Genomic DNA, 16,401 nt, shown 5'->3' with positions numbered 1-16,401 from the left:
TAGTTGAATAGTTTTACCCTCACAATTTCAATTTTTTCATATCTGAAAAAAATTCTACCAAAGTTACACTTTGTAGAATATCTATAAAATAAAAACAGTGAATTCTGAAAGAAGAAAATATTAGCAGCAACAGCAAAAACCACTGCCATCTCCTTCAGTGTTAGCACTATATATGAATTACATACTGCATGCACAATGTAAATAGACATTTAATTGCACAATCACTCAGTAATTACTTACTTTCAGTCGGTTGATCATAGCTTCTTCAGCATCCATTGACTGACTCTGCTGATGTATTAATCTTTTTGCTAACATCCTTGAATAAAATTTCTGGAAGACATCTTTATCATCAATGTACTTAAATATTGTTATGGACTGTGCTAGCCGATCATCTATTTCTGTGTCTGACATCCCTTTTGCTGACTTTCTCAATAGAGAGTCACAGTATTTTGCTAGCTGAAATACAAGAAAAGCAATATAACTATTGAAAGCTCTACCATATATTTCACTGCAATTTATCTGCAGTGAATAGGCCTATGTCCAGAAGCAGTAAGGATAATGGAACAAGCAAAATAGAGAGGACTTCCATAAAAGCAGGTAGAAAACTGGAGATTAAATGCCCAGATTTGTCCACACTCTGAAATACAGATCACCATTCACCTTCAACAAGAAGATTAAGACTTAGATAGCCAGGTTATTCTGAAATCCCATAAGAGTGATGGGACAGGCACAAGGACTTAGCATAGCACTGAAGCTCTGGTAGATAAAAGAAACTTTTATTGGTGATTCAGAAGGGGAGAAAAAATGATCCAGGAAGACATTAGAAGCAAACACAGCACTGTATATGCCAGAGAAGTAACAAAAATGTTTAGAATCAGCAAATCTAAAAAAAAAGGATCAACACAGAATGGCGGAAAGCAAATTAGGCTCTAATGAGAACCACTTATAAAACAATGGTCAGTTTTAAATTATATTAATTATAATCATTTGACAAAGGAGGGAGGGGAAAGTAGATAAGAAGAATAGGAGAAAAATCATCATTTTAATACTCAACTGGCCAATAAATTTGAATTAACTACAACCTTGGAAAAATGAGTGTATACAAACAAGAGTAATGAAATTAGAGACAGCTGATATGTTGGAGACACCTGTCATCACAATGAATGGAATAGATTGGTGTGCCATGTGAGAGGGATGTCATCAGACACTGCACTGGTCATCAGTGTGAAGTTGTGTACCAGATAGGCACAATTCCTAATATCAGCGCATTTTATAATGGCCAGATTGTGTATCTCAAAGCACAACACACTCCACTTCTGAGGTTGCTGCTGTGAACAACACCAGAGTTAACTTCTGTGGGCAACATGTTGACAACTGCAGTCACCTTCTACTGAAATCCATCAATTCACTCACCAATTCAATGCTAGAAAATAACAACTAGTGAAAAGCCATGACATCCAGAACTACTACCATGGATTACTGCAGCAACTATATTACACACTTATGTGAATGCTGATTCCGCATATTATCCCGACGCAGCTGAGATCAGTAGCTCCTTCCCTTCCCTTCTGTTTCCTTTCTCCACCTTTGATTTACACAATATCTCACATACATTCATCTGCTCACACTGCCATAGTGCACAGAGATTAGCATGGAAGCAGGAACACTGGCACTGGACACTATCAGCATGAAGAGAGATCACCTGAACTGAAGAGTCTCACTACATTTTGTTGCATCCCAAGGCAAAATACAGATGCAACAAATGTCACCCAAGGGAATACTTCTTGTTTGCCAACAGGGCAGCATTCAGGCAGTAGTCGTGGCAATTTGTGCAGATTTTGTGGGTGATATTTACACGGGATGAAATGGCACACCTAATACTCCTGTCATTGTCACACACACCAGTAAATGTCACTGCAACCTAATGTTGGATCATGTGCATTTGTTTGTTCTACTACAGTGCTCTGCAGGTAACTCGTACCTCCAACACGATGTTACATCACATGATTAGTCCCAGATTGACCTAGAATGGGTTGAGGAACAGGCTACAGACATGAGGATGCTTTTGGCTGAGAGAATGTTGAAATCAACTACCTGGCTCACATTCATGGTAACCTGAATGAGTGAGTCTATGCCATGGCCCCAAAAGCATCCCCAAAACACCACAGAACCACATCTGGTCATCTTGCTGGACCATCAACGCACTTTTCAAGAGGCAAAATCATGACATGTACAACCACACAAGCCTCCACCCAGCTGCTATCAGCTGTCAGTGTTGTTTCACCTACAGCTTTATGTACCACTGTAAGGAACGGCCTCTTGTGAAGGACCCAGTTGGAAATGCCCACTGCATGCAGGTCCCTCTGCAACATTCACTTGTAAATTGCTGAGAAGGTCCTGCATTTATTAGCAGCAGTAATTCCTGTTAAACTTGAGACTGTCACTAACAAAATGTGACACGTCTCTGGCCCTTGGCAGGATGTTTTTATCACTGCAGTTCTTGCACCATATTACAAGGATGTGGATAGTACACGATTCCTTGTACAAACATTGGATAGTCCGCATTGATGCATCAACAAATCTGGCAACTTCATTCACGGTATGGTCATGCACATGTCCAAACACAATAGCCTCTTTCCACCATTCTGTCACATCTCTGTGTCAACCAACATTACTGCACTGACTTCACACAACTGACCACCACATACACATGACTACCACGACATATACCAGCAGTAGGGTCATTCCATGTCAGTTCAACCAGGTGCTACAGCTCATAGTCTCAGATTTGACTGAAATTCAGTACACTAATTTTACCATGTGTGGAACACTCGTGTACAAAGTATTAGTTTCCCCTGCCAATTAGTTCCAGAATTATGACTTGTGAAAAAAGGTGGTGTGACCCGGAAATTGCAACCCGCATCTGGCAATCTATCTTCAGACCCAACTTCAGGTCTTAATAACTTTGGAACTATTCCACACAGTCCAATGAAAATTTTACAACCCAGTAACATCCATTTAGAGAACACACTCCAAGAATCAAAACACCAACAACATATTTCTGAGGGAAAATAAAAAATTCCAAAATGTGATTAAAAAATGTAATACGTTAAAAGGTACATATTGTAGGTGCCCTCTATGCCGAATATAATTCACTCATAAAGGGTATAATTTTTTTGTGGTAAGCTTAATGTGGCCTAAACACACACAGACCTCATCATGCCGCTATCAGTCATACAAACAGAGTTACATGCGCACGAAATTACAAAAATTTGAAAAATTACCTGAAAAACCTGGATTTTCGAAGTGTGGTAGCACAAAAGGGACAAGTGGTATCCCAGCTACATTTCACACACTGCATAAGTAGACCATAATGATATATATCTCAAAATTTCAGCATATTATTGCAAGACATTTGTGTACAACGGAAGTTGACAGATGTATTTGGTGATGTGGCCATTATTCCACAACACAACTTTGTAAAAACATATTGTAAACTGTTCTGCCTCTTCTTATCATCTCCCACAACTGGTTAATCACTAAGCAACAACATATAGACAGATTAACACAACCTATCATTAATGTTTACTGCACCGTAACTGCTAAAAACCAGTCGATTGTGCTTCGAACAGAAGTTCTCCTACACTTTAGCCACTGTACTCTGTACATTGAGTGGCAAATTGTACTGTCTTCCTGACACTGTGGTAGTAACTGGAACTGCCATAAGAATATGTTGAAAAGGAATCCAACATCTGTCTGCCAAATGTGGCCAATGGAATGATCTTGCTGGTGCCATGAAGTTGACAAATACATCACCTTCTGCTTCACAGCACTCTGCAACACATCCTAAGTACCATTTGTCATCATAAACAGCAATAACATAGCAACCTGGTTGTATGTTGCTGCTTTTGCTTCTGAATCCTGAGTCAGACACACTGTGAAGACACATGTTGTGCATGAACCTATAGTTATAACCAGACAGTCTGCTCATCTGCACATTGTCAGACTCCGCTGGAGAGAAGTGATGATGGCTCCTTGTGCCTGCAACAGTTTTAAAGTGTTCTAGTCTGCTTTTTAGTAACTCTTCAACTGATTTCACCTCATCTTTCGAAACATAGAATGATTGTATGCCAGAGATATTTTTCTGTACCCAGGTAAATAATTGAAGAGGTGTTAGAATGTGACCTTCTGTAGGGTGCTACAGAGTAGCTCATCACTTAATGGTAGCACCAATACCATCACATACACTTTTACCATGACCTGTTGCGAAAAAATTTCATTCTGCGTGAATCTGAAAATCATGGTAATGCATGCATAAATTTTTGAGATTTTCACAGTTTTTGTACTGACTAGCTGCACCATCACTGAAGTATTTCACAAAATGTATGTGAGGCAGCTTGTTTTTCACATATGCCATGACAGTGCAAATGTGGGCATGAACTGCAATGGCATCATGAATTAAACAGTCACTAAAAACGCACAGGTTCATGACAGACACATCACCTGATTCACCTCTATAGTAAATCGCAAATGGCAGGAGAGTTGCTTGACTGTTGTCCCTATGATATCCTTGGATGGCATCTTGAACTATAAATGCATAATTTTCAGAAAACTTTAGTATTACTATAATTTCATCTTATTTCAAATTATCCTTACAAAACTGGAGATAAGCCAATTGAGCTGTTGCTGTGAAACTGTGTGTGGTCAGTTTGTCTGGTTTTTGACAACACATTTCAACAAAATCTTCCACTGTACTTTGCTTTGTTTCAAGACTTGTGCGATCCATGTGTGTCCACTGTTTATAAGAAACAAGTTCATCGTCATCCATAAGGAGTTCACCATACAGTTTGTTATTCATATGTTATATCATGCACTGGTAGGAAATGATGTCACACACTAGCAGCTTCATTGCACCTTTGTAATCCAGACCAGAATGCTTTATAGCAGCAAACATCAGCTTAGCATTTTGATGGGTCTCACATACACAAACATTGTGTGTGCCCCTTGCACTTACAGGCACAACCCATTTTGGCCGAAGATTGAAAAAAGATGATAAACCTACTTTGGTATTGGGATACTTTTCCTTGAATTCTATATACAGTTCTGATATGTTGCATAGCAACAGTCTTTTTTGCATCTATACACGTACGTTTCCCATTTTCACTGTTACATAGTCTTTTTTTCCAGGCATTATTCGGCTGTAGTCATCATTTTCATAAAACTCCGACACTAGCACCTTTACTTCTGAACTCAATTGCTCAGCCTGAGCCTGCTGAAGTTGTGGAAGCACTCCTTGGGTTGCTTTTATTTTCCTAGCTTGCTTTAGAATATATGTAGAAACATTGAATTCCTTTGCAGGGTAGTCAATAGACCAGCTGGAAGGTGCAAGGGTAAGAATAGCTATTTTTTCTGGCATGTGGATATGGCACATTTTTCTTTCATATCATGCACAATTTTGTCCAAATCAGAGCATTTCTTGCATGATTTCTGCTCCTTTGGAGCAGATAGTTCTTCCTCTTCCACCATTAGTGTGCCAAATATTTTGTGTTTTAATTCCATTTGAGCTTCTTGTAGTTTTCTTCTATCACAGCTGGGCCTGTCTCTTTTCCCAACTTTGTGTGTCTTCATGGGAGACAAACCAAGAGCAGTCACTGAAGTATTTAACTGTTCATCCGCTGTGGTTATAGGCGGCTGATACTCTTCGTAGCTGTCACATAAATTATCAGATTATTCTTCACTTTTTAGCAGTGTAACACACCTGGAACATAAATTTGGCCTGGTTTCATGTTAAGTCCCATGCACTGATTCACTTTCAATATTGATTTTATATCAATTTCTCTGAGGCTACACTTCACTGTCTTCTTATAAATCTGAAATGGATCAAAAAAACTTCTTTGTAAGAAAGAATACTTATCCAGAAACACTTTCATATGATGATAACAAACACTAAAGTTTCCTGGTACTGTACTTCTTGTGCCCACATGGTGTATCCCGGATCTCCATAGCAACAAATCTTGGTCTGATTCATCCAGATCATACAGTACAAAGTGAATGCCACATTTTGTTCCATATGTTGTTTTATGACATTCAGATGCTTGTGCTTTACCAATACTGCAACTTGTTTGAACAAGACTTTCCACAACAGTAATGACCAGTCTGAACAAGAATCTTAAAAAACATGAGTAACCTGTAATTGTTGCTTGTTTCATTTGTTGTTTCTGCCTAACAATGACTCATTCTGTCCCTGAAAACTACCATTGTTTAACTTTGTTGCCTAATGGTTACCAACAATTGCTGCAGCTTTATCTGAAACAAGCTGTCTGCATCATCACTGTTACTTGCTAAATCGTGTTAAAAGAAACATAACCAAATACATCTCTGTCAACTTTTATTGTACACAAATCCCTTGCAATAACAAGTTGAAATTTTGCCACATATTATATTATGGTCTACTTATTCAGTGTTTGAAATTTGGCTTGGATATCACTTGTCCCTTTTGTGCTACCACACTTAGAAAATTCATGTTTTTCAGGTAATTTTTCAAATTTTTGTATTTTCGTGGGCTTGTAACTCTGTTTGTGTGACTGATACGGGCATGATGAGTTGTGTGTGCATCTTAAGATAGATTGCTAGATGCGGGTTGCAATTTCCGGGTCACGCCACCTTCTTTCACAAGCCATAATTCTGGAACTAACTGGCAGGGGAACTTAAAATTTTGTACATGAGTGTTCCACACTTGGTAGCATTGGCAAACTAAATTTCAGCCAAATCTGAAACTATCAGCTGGATCATCATCTCAAATTGGTTGAACTGACATGGAACGACCCAGTAGAGGTTCACACAATCACCTGGCACCAGTTACACATATCTACAAGCACTTCGAAGGAAGCAGTGTGCTCTTAAGGGAGGTGAGTAATACTTTGTCTACTGAGTTTAGTTTTCTTTAAATATGCACTGCACTTTTCTAGAACCAAGTCCTCCAATCATCATCTCTACTACTAATTTTATATGATTGTTTCATTTTATTTAATATCTTATTATAAACCCTAAAAAGTTTAATGATGTGACAAGCTGGACAGTTTCAAAGTGATGTTAACCTTATCTGCTAAATAATTAATGTATCTGAGACTAATCCATTTCCTTGGAGCTCACTCACTGTTACTTTTGTTAAAGATTCTCTGTCCAACTTAACATAATGAATTTTACTAGCTAAAAATTGTTCAAGACAATCACATATTTATGGAAACACTCCATAGGCTCATACTTCTGTTTTCAGTCGACAATATGGTACAGTATCACACCCCTTTCGGGAATCTACTAATACAGATTTTCTACACCTACATATATACTCCACGAGCCAGTCTGCAGTGGATGGTGGAGGGTACGTTGTATCACTACCAGTCATTTCCCTTCCTGTTCCACTTATAAACACACTGCATCTACTATTTGCAGTATATCATGTGTGAATAAAATGAGCTGTTTTTAACACACATGGTTTTTCCTGAATCCATTCTGATTCTCTGCAAGAAGCTTCTGTCCTTCACTTACATTATAATGTTCAAGCTTGGAATGCATTCTAGGACGCAGCAACATATAGACATGATCAATATTTGTCCATAACTCTGGATTAGAACCTGTTCCGATTTTTGACACAGTAGTGATGTGGTATTTTCCATTCACATGGGACTGTTTGTTGCACAAGAGAGTCTCATTAAAAATTAACAACATATAAATATTATTTATTTTTTTATTTATCTAACCTGATCTGATTAGGGTCATCAGGTTCTCTCTTATACTGGACCAGGGTTTCACACATACAGTACCTTTTTAACATCACAGTTACCTAAGAAATAATAATTTTAATATGACAAATAGTATTAAAATTATCTGAATGTCTATCGTGACGATGTGAGTATATAACACTGACTATAAAATAATAACTTTAATACTGGCAGTACTTGTACTACTGATGATGATGTTGCTGTTGTTGATGCTGCTGCCACTAACAGTGATAGTAGCAGTAGCAGTAGCAGTAGAAGTAGAAGTAGAAGTAGAAGTAGTAGCAGTAGTAGTAGTAGCTCATTCAATCATTTGGGGGGGGGGGGGGGGGGGACCAAACAGCAAGTTCATCAGTCTCATTGGATTGGGGAAGGAAGCTGCCTATGCCCTTTCGAAGGAACCACCCCAGCATTTGCCTGAAGCGGTGGTGGTGGTAGTAGTAGTAGTAGTAGTAGTAGTAGTAATGATGACAATAATGACAGTGGAAGATATAAAAAGAACTTATGGGTGTGAACAAAATAAATGTTTTCTGATAGTGCAAGTTCTGGGGAAAGGAAATTTAAGGCGAAACACCAGCTAAGAACACTGGGAAATGAGCAATATTTGGTTAGAATGGATGTACAAGGAGTGAGGACTGCATCCACATGCATTCCACATTAATTCTGTCATCAGAATTGCCAATTACGGTGTATAGTCCACACTTGACTTGGGCAACTTTACACAATCCCACCCTGCAGAGTAGGTTAAGAAATCAACAACCAGCTCATTGCAGAATTAACGAAGTCATTAAGCTCCACACTCCAAGTCCCTAGTTTCTCCTCAGAATGATGCTGAAAATAGACAGCTTTACTGAGACTCCACAAGCGAGAGAAGACATCTTCACCCTTACCCAAAACTCCAAAAAGAATGGAGAATGGTCTCTGACAGAGGTTGTTAGTGTCAACGTGAGAGACAATCTGCAGCTGACCGCAATCTATGCTCTCAATTGGTCTTGAGAGCTCAGTACACAATCAGTGTTCCCTGCTGAGCACAGTGACAGTGGCAGAAACTTGCAAGCTATACAAAACATGTTTTATGCTCATGTATTATGACATTTCTGGAGACTGAAAATCTCCTCTGTAAGAATCAACATGGGTTCCACGAACAATCTTTGTGTGAAACCTGACTCACTTCATTTTTCCATAAGATCCAGAAAGCAATCAATGCTAGCAACCAAGTTGATTCCATATTCTTTGACTTACAGATGATGTTTAATACAGTCCCACATTGTTGCCCAATGAACAAAATACAAGGGTACGTAACATCAGCACACTTTTTGCCTGCATAAGACAATTCCCAGCAAATAGAACACAGCAGGTCATTCTTAGTGAAAGGAAATTATTTTTCACATATATGGCATATTAGATAACATTTGAAGTTCAGAAATGTATGAACAGCTGCAGAGGACTGACACTTTGTGCAGAGATTGGCAGTTGACCTTCAACATAAGCAAATTTAACGTATTACACATAAAATAATTTATGATTACATGATTGTGGTACAATCACTAGAAGCAGTCACATCTAAGAGTGTGTGTACGGAATGATTTAAAGTGTAACAAAAACTAATTGCAGGTAATGCAAGTGTCAGAGTGAGAATCATTGGAAGAATCCTCAGGAAGTGTTGGCCACTCACGAAGGAAGCACCTTACAAAATCCTCATTTGACCAATAATTTAATACTGTTCATCAGTCTGGGACCTATACCGGGTAGAGAAAATGGAAGACCCAAAGAAGAGCAGCACATTTCATCACAGGTTCATTAATAAGTGTGGGAACCCCACAGAGATGTCCATCAAACTCCAGTGGTAGATGCTATCAGAGAGATGATGTGCATCATGGGGTGGTTTACTGTTAAAATTCCAAGAGTGTACCTTCCTAGAATAGTCAACAAATATATCACATCCTCCAGTGTTTAATGCACAAACAGACCATTAAGGTACGATTAGAGAGATTCGAGCTCACGTGGAGGCTTACCAATAATCAATTTTTTCACAGACCATTCGCACCTGGGACAGGACGGGGGGAAAGAGACAGCAGTATGTAACGTACCCTCTACCACACATCATATGATACCTTGCAGGTATAGGTATGTATGTAGCTGTAGCACAACAAAATAATAGCTAAACATAAAAACATTATAAATATTGAATTAAATTCACTGAAATGAAATAATTTAAATGAAATAAGGCAATTAGGGCTAAAGCATTGAAGATGCAATGACACGAAACGATATTAGTTATAACCATTCAGAAATGCTGAACCTAGAATGTAATCAGTATGCCGTGATAAATGAAAATTTGCACCAGACCAGACATCCAGCTTTTAGCAATCAGTCACCTTAATAGTTATGGTACCTGAGCATGGCTACAGGCTGATATAAATTCTCACTGCAATTAATGTTTCCTCCCAATACTTCCAAACACATTGAACAAGAGGTTTTCAAATTCTCATTGCAACTAATGTTTCTTTCTGTTACTTCCAAACACAAGAACAAGAGGTTTTCCCGTGGAGTAGATGGGAACAACACCACTGTAAGAAACATATTTTTATGTTAAAAGCATGCAAAATCCTGGCACTCCTAATTCTGAAGAATTAACATTATAATGATTGGACTGTTTACTCAAATTCACAATGCGAGGCAGGCCCCTGTGTTAAAACCTGAGTTCAACAAGCTTCAATGTGTCAAATAGGTTCATTCAAAATTTGTGTAAAATAATTCAGGTATATAAGCTTCTGTTTTTGGAACAGTCAAGAACAAAGATCATTGATGTGTCATGCCTATACCCAAATAGTTTCCGGGAAATCAAAGAACTAGTGATTTGATTAAATATTTATATAACTGGAGGGTTGTGCCATCATTAATCAAGTTGTTGGCAGAATGATCAATGTATGTGGTTACCAACTTCAATTATATGGATCTGATTCTTAATGCAGACTTATTTTGTTTTCCTCATATCTATTCTTGCAAGCGAACATCAGAAACAACGTCTCCTCAAGCAGTTACTAAACACAACAAAATGGAAAATCTCCTGAACTAATACCTCTTGACATTAAAATAAAGGTATTTTCTCTAGCAAAACACTATTTGAAATGGAATGACACAAAGAGGACCATTAACATGGGGAAAAGATGACAAAAAAGGACATATAAACTTAGATAAGAATGAGAACATTAATAAATGAATATTCAATTACTTTGTTGAAGGAAGGCTGCACTGAGAGAATGTGACCACAATCACATTGCAACAGAGGGCTCCAAGTTTATTACTCTAGTACACACTGGACAGTGACTTCAATTTCATTGCTTCATTGTCTTCAGTGAAATATTCAAACAAGCACATTGAATATGGTGATGTCACATCACACACATCTTGTTCATCAACACAATGACAGATGTTGACAGCAATGGAGCTCTTCCAATAGCTGATGACACCTCTTATGAATACAATACACCTGATAAAAATATATATATATATATATATATATATATATATATATATATATATATATATATATATATATATATATTTTTTTTTTTTTAAAAAGAAAGATGATGAGACTTACCAAACAAAAGCGCTGGCAGGTCGATAGACACACAAACAAACACAAACATACACACAAAATCCAGCTTTCGCAACCAATGGTTGCCTCGTCAGGAAAGAGGGAAGGAGAGGGAAAGACAAAAGGATTTGGGTTTTAAGGGAGAGGGTAAGGAGTCATTCCAATCCCGGGAGCGGAAAGACTTACCTTAGGGGGAAAAAAGGACAGGTATACACTCGCACACACACACATATCCATCCTCATATACACAGACACAAGCAGACATTTGTAAAGGCAAAAAACTCTTTGCCTTTACAAATGTCTGCTTGTGTCTGTGTATATGAGGATGGATATGTGTGTGTGTGCGAGTGTATACCTGTCCTTTTTTCCCCCTAAGGTAAGTCTTTCCGCTCCCGGGATTGGAATGACTCCTTACCCTCTCCCTTAAAACCCAAATCCTTTTGTCTTTCCCTCTCCTTCCCTCTTTCCTGACGAGGCAACCATTGGTTGCGAAAGCTGGATTTTGTGTGTATGTTTGTGTTTGTTTGTGTGTCTATCGACCTGCCAGCGCTTTTGTTTGGTAAGTCTCATCATCTTTCTTTTTAAATATATTTTTCCCACGTGGAACGTTTCCCTCTATTATATATATATATATATATATATATATATATATATATATTTAAAAAGAAAGATGATGAGACTTACCAAACAAAAGCGCTGGCAGGTCGATAGACACACAGACAAACACAAACATACACACAAAATCTAGCTTTCGCAACCAATGGTTGCCTCGTCAGGAAGGAGGGAAGGAGAGGGAAAGACAAAAGGATTTGGGTTTTAAGGGAGAGGGTAAGGAGTCATTCCAATCCCGGGAGCGGAAAGACTTACCTTAGGGGGAAAAAAGGAGGGAAAAAAGGACAGGTATACACTCGCACACACACACATATCCATCCTCATATACACAGACACAAGCAGACATTTGTAAAGGCAAAGAGTTTGGGCAGAGATGTCAGTCGGGGCGGATGTACAAAGGCAAAGATGATGTTGAAAGACAGGTGAGGTACGAGCGGCGGCAAATTGAAATTAGAAATTAGCGGAGATTGAGGCCTGGCGGATAGCGAGAAGAGAGGATATGCTGAAGGGCAAGTTCCCATCTCCGGAGTTCTGACAGGTTGGTGTTAGTGGGAAGTATCCAGATAACCCGGACGGTGTAACACTGTGCCAAGATGTGCTGGCCGTGCACCAAGGCATGTTTAGCCACAGGGTGATCCTCATTACCAACAAACACTGTCTGCCTGTGTCCATTCATGCGAATGGACAGTTTGTTGCTGGTCATTCCCACATAGAACGCTTCACAGTGTAGGCAGGTCAGCTGGTAAATCACGTGGGTGCTTTCACACGTGGCTCTGCCTTTGATCGTGTACACCTTCCGGGTTACAGGACTGGAGTAGGTGGTGGTGGGAGGGTGCATGGGACAGGTTTTACACCGGGGGCGGTTACAGGGGTAGGAGCCAGAGGGTAGGGAAGGTGGTCTGGGGATTTCATAGGGATGAACTAAAAGGTTGCGAAGGTTAGGTGGACGGCGGAAAGACACTCTTGGTGGAGTGGGGAGGATTTCATGAAGGATGGATCTCATTTCAGGGCAGGATTTGAGGAAGTCGTATCCCTGCTGGAGAGCCACATTCAGAATCTGATCCAGTCCCGGAAAGTATCCTGTCACAAGTGGGGCACTTTTGGGGTTCTTCTGTGGAAGGTTCCGGGTTTGAGGAGATGAGGAAGTGGCTCTGGTTATTTGCTTGTGTACCAGGTCGGGAGGGTAGTTACGGGATGCAAAAGCTGTTTTCAGGTTGTTGGTGTAGTGGTTCAAGGATTCCGGACTGGAGCAGATTCGTTTGCCACGAAGACCTAGGCTGTAGGGAAGGGACCGTTTGATGTGGAACGGGTGGCAGCTGTCATAATGGAGGTACTGTTGCTTGTTGGTGGGTTTGATGTGGACGGACGTGTGAAGCTGGCCATTGGACAGGTGGAGGTCAACGTCAAGGAAAGTGGCATGGGATTTGGAGTGGGACCAGGTGAATCTGATGGAACCAAAGGAGTTGAGGTTGGAGAGGAAATTCTGGAGTTCTTCTTCACTGTGAGTCCAGATCATGAAAATGTCATCAATAAATCTGTACCAAACTTTGGGTTGGCAGGCCTGGGTAACCAAGAAGGCTTCCTCTAAGCGACCCATGAATAGGTTGGCATACGAGGGGGCCATCCTGGTACCCATGGCTGTTCCCTTTAATTGTTGGTATGTCTGGCCTTCAAAAGTGAAGAAGTTGTGGGTCAGGATGAAGCTGGCTAAGGTAATGAGGAAAGAGGTTTTAGGTAGGGCGGCAGGTGATCGGCGTGAAAGGAAGTGCTCCATCGCAGCGAGGCCCTGGACATGCGGAATATTTGTGTATAAGGAAGTGGCATCAATGGTTACAAGGATGGTTTCCGGGGGTAACAGACTGGGTAGGGATTCCAGGCGTTCGAGAAAGTGGTTGGTGTCTTTGATGAAGGATGGGAGACTGCATGTAATGGGTTGAAGGTGTTGATCTACGTAGGCAGAGATGCGTTCGGTGGGGGCTTGGTAACCAGCTACAATGGGACGGCCGGGATGATTGGGTTTGTGAATTTTGGGAAGAAGGTAGAAGGTAGGGGTGCGGGGTGTTGGTGGGGTCAGGAGGTTGATGGAGTCGGGTGAAAGGTTTTGTAGGGGGCCTAAGGTTCTGAGGATTCCTTGAAGCTCCGCCTGGACATCAGGAATGGGATTGCCTTGGCAAACTTTGTAAGTAGTGTTGTCTGAAAGCTGACGCAGTCCCTCAGTCACATACTCCCGACGATCAAGTACCACAGTTGTGGAACCCTTGTCAGCCGGAAGAATGACGATGGATCGGTCAGCCTTCAGATCACGGATAGCCTGGGCTTCAGCAGTGGTGATGTTGGGAGTGGGATTAAGGTTTTTACACAAATATTCCGCATGTCCAGGGCCTCGCTGCGATGGAGCACTTCCTTTCACGCCGATCACCTGCCGCCCTACCTAAAACCTCTTTCCTCATTACCTTAGCCAGCTTCATCCTGACCCACAACTTCTTCACTTTTGAAGGCCAGACATACCAACAATTAAAGGGAACAGCCATGGGTACCAGGATGGCCCCCTCGTATGCCAACCTATTCATGGGTCGCTTAGAGGAAGCCTTCTTGGTTACCCAGGCCTGCCAACCCAAAGTTTGGTACAGATTTATTGATGACATTTTCATGATCTGGACTCACAGTGAAGAAGAACTCCAGAATTTCCTCTCCAACCTCAACTCCTTTGGTTCCATCAGATTCACCTGGTCCCACTCCAAATCCCATGCCACTTTCCTTGACGTTGACCTCCACCTGTCCAATGGCCAGCTTCACACGTCCGTCCACATCAAACCCACCAACAAGCAACAGTACCTCCATTATGACAGCTGCCACCCGTTCCACATCAAACGGTCCCTTCCCTACAGCCTAGGTCTTCGTGGCAAACGAATCTGCTCCAGTCCGGAATCCTTGAACCACTACACCAACAACCTGAAAACAGCTTTTGCATCCCGTAACTACCCTCCCGACCTGGTACACAAGCAAATAACCAGAGCCACTTCCTCATCTCCTCAAACCCGGAACCTTCCACAGAAGAACCCCAAAAGTGCCCCACTTGTGACAGGATACTTTCCGGGACTGGATCAGATTCTGAATGTGGCTCTCCAGCAGGGATACGACTTCCTCAAATCCTGCCCTGAAATGAGATCCATCCTTCATGAAATCCTCCCCACTCCACCAAGAGTGTCCTTTCCGCCGTCCACCTAACCTTCGCAACCTTTTAGTTCATCCCTATGAAATCCCCAGACCACCTTCCCTACCCTCTGGCTCCTACCCCTGTAACCGCCCCCGGTGTAAAACCTGTCCCATGCACCCTCCCACCACCACCTACTCCAGTCCTGTAACCCGGAAGGTGTACACGATCAAAGGCAGAGCCACGTGTGAAAGCACCCACGTGATTTACCAGCTGACCTGCCTACACTGTGAAGCGTTCTATGTGGGAATGACCAGCAACAAACTGTCCATTCGCATGAATGGACACAGGCAGACAGTGTTTGTTGGTAATGAGGATCACCCTGTGGCTAAACATGCCTTGGTGCACGGCCAGCACATCTTGGCACAGTGTTACACCGTCCGGGTTATCTGGATACTTCCCACTAACACCAACCTGTCAGAACTCCGGAGATGGGAACTTGCCCTTCAGCATATCCTCTCTTCTCGCTATCCGCCAGGCCTCAATCTCCGCTAATTTCTAATTTCAATTTGCCGCCGCTCGTACCTCACCTGTCTTTCAACATCATCTTTGCCTTTGTACATCCGCCCCGACTGACATCTCTGCCCAAACTCTTTGCCTTTACAAATGTCTGCTTGTGTCTGTGTATATGAGGATGGATATGTGTGTGTGTGCGAGTGTATACCTGTCCTTTTTTCCCTCCTTTTTTCCCCCTAAGGTAAGTCTTTCCGCTCCCGGGATTGGAATGACTCCTTACCCTCTCCCTTAAAACCCAAATCCTTTTGTCTTTCCCTCTCCTTCCCTCCTTCCTGACGAGGCAACCATTGGTTGCGAAAGCTAGATTTGTGTGTATGTTTGTGTTTGTCTGTGTGTCTATCGACCTGCCAGCGCTTTTGTTTGGTAAGTCTCATCATCTTTCTTTTTAAATATATTTTTCCCACGTGGAACGTTTCCCTCTATTTATATATATATATATATATATATATATATATATATATATATAGTTTGTGAATACTGATTAAATATCCAACTTTCTCTGTGCCACAGAGGGGGAGGGGGAAAGCCTTGTTATAAAGTGAATTTTATCCGTCTAGTGGAATCCCTATTGCATTAATAGTATCAATAATCAGGCATTCTCACATGATGCAATATTCAACAACACTTTAAAGGTTATTGCTACCAAACATTTTTCTGTGACACTCTTAGCCTTCAACATT

At 41.0% G+C, this 16,401-nt stretch overlaps 1 protein-coding gene across 1 annotated transcript in view; it reads right to left on the bottom strand.

The window, feature by feature from the left end:
* The window catches only part of LOC126184333 (cullin-2), a 184,818-nt gene that overhangs the window by 123,346 nt on the left and 45,071 nt on the right, over positions 1–16,401 (bottom strand). The window contains exons 7-8 of the mRNA XM_049926709.1: positions 1,414–1,423; positions 241–456 (exon numbers count right to left, since the gene is read on the bottom strand). Coding sequence (XP_049782666.1) covers positions 241–456; positions 1,414–1,423 — 226 coding nt within the window. The remainder of the gene's footprint in view (positions 1–240; positions 457–1,413; positions 1,424–16,401) is intronic.

This window comes from Schistocerca cancellata, chromosome 4 (genome assembly GCF_023864275.1).
Source record: "Schistocerca cancellata isolate TAMUIC-IGC-003103 chromosome 4, iqSchCanc2.1, whole genome shotgun sequence".
In the NCBI taxonomy this organism is placed as follows: Eukaryota; Metazoa; Arthropoda; class Insecta; order Orthoptera; family Acrididae; genus Schistocerca; species Schistocerca cancellata.
Note: the sequence above shows the minus strand (reverse complement) of the source record. Positions and strands in the feature narration are given on the sequence as shown.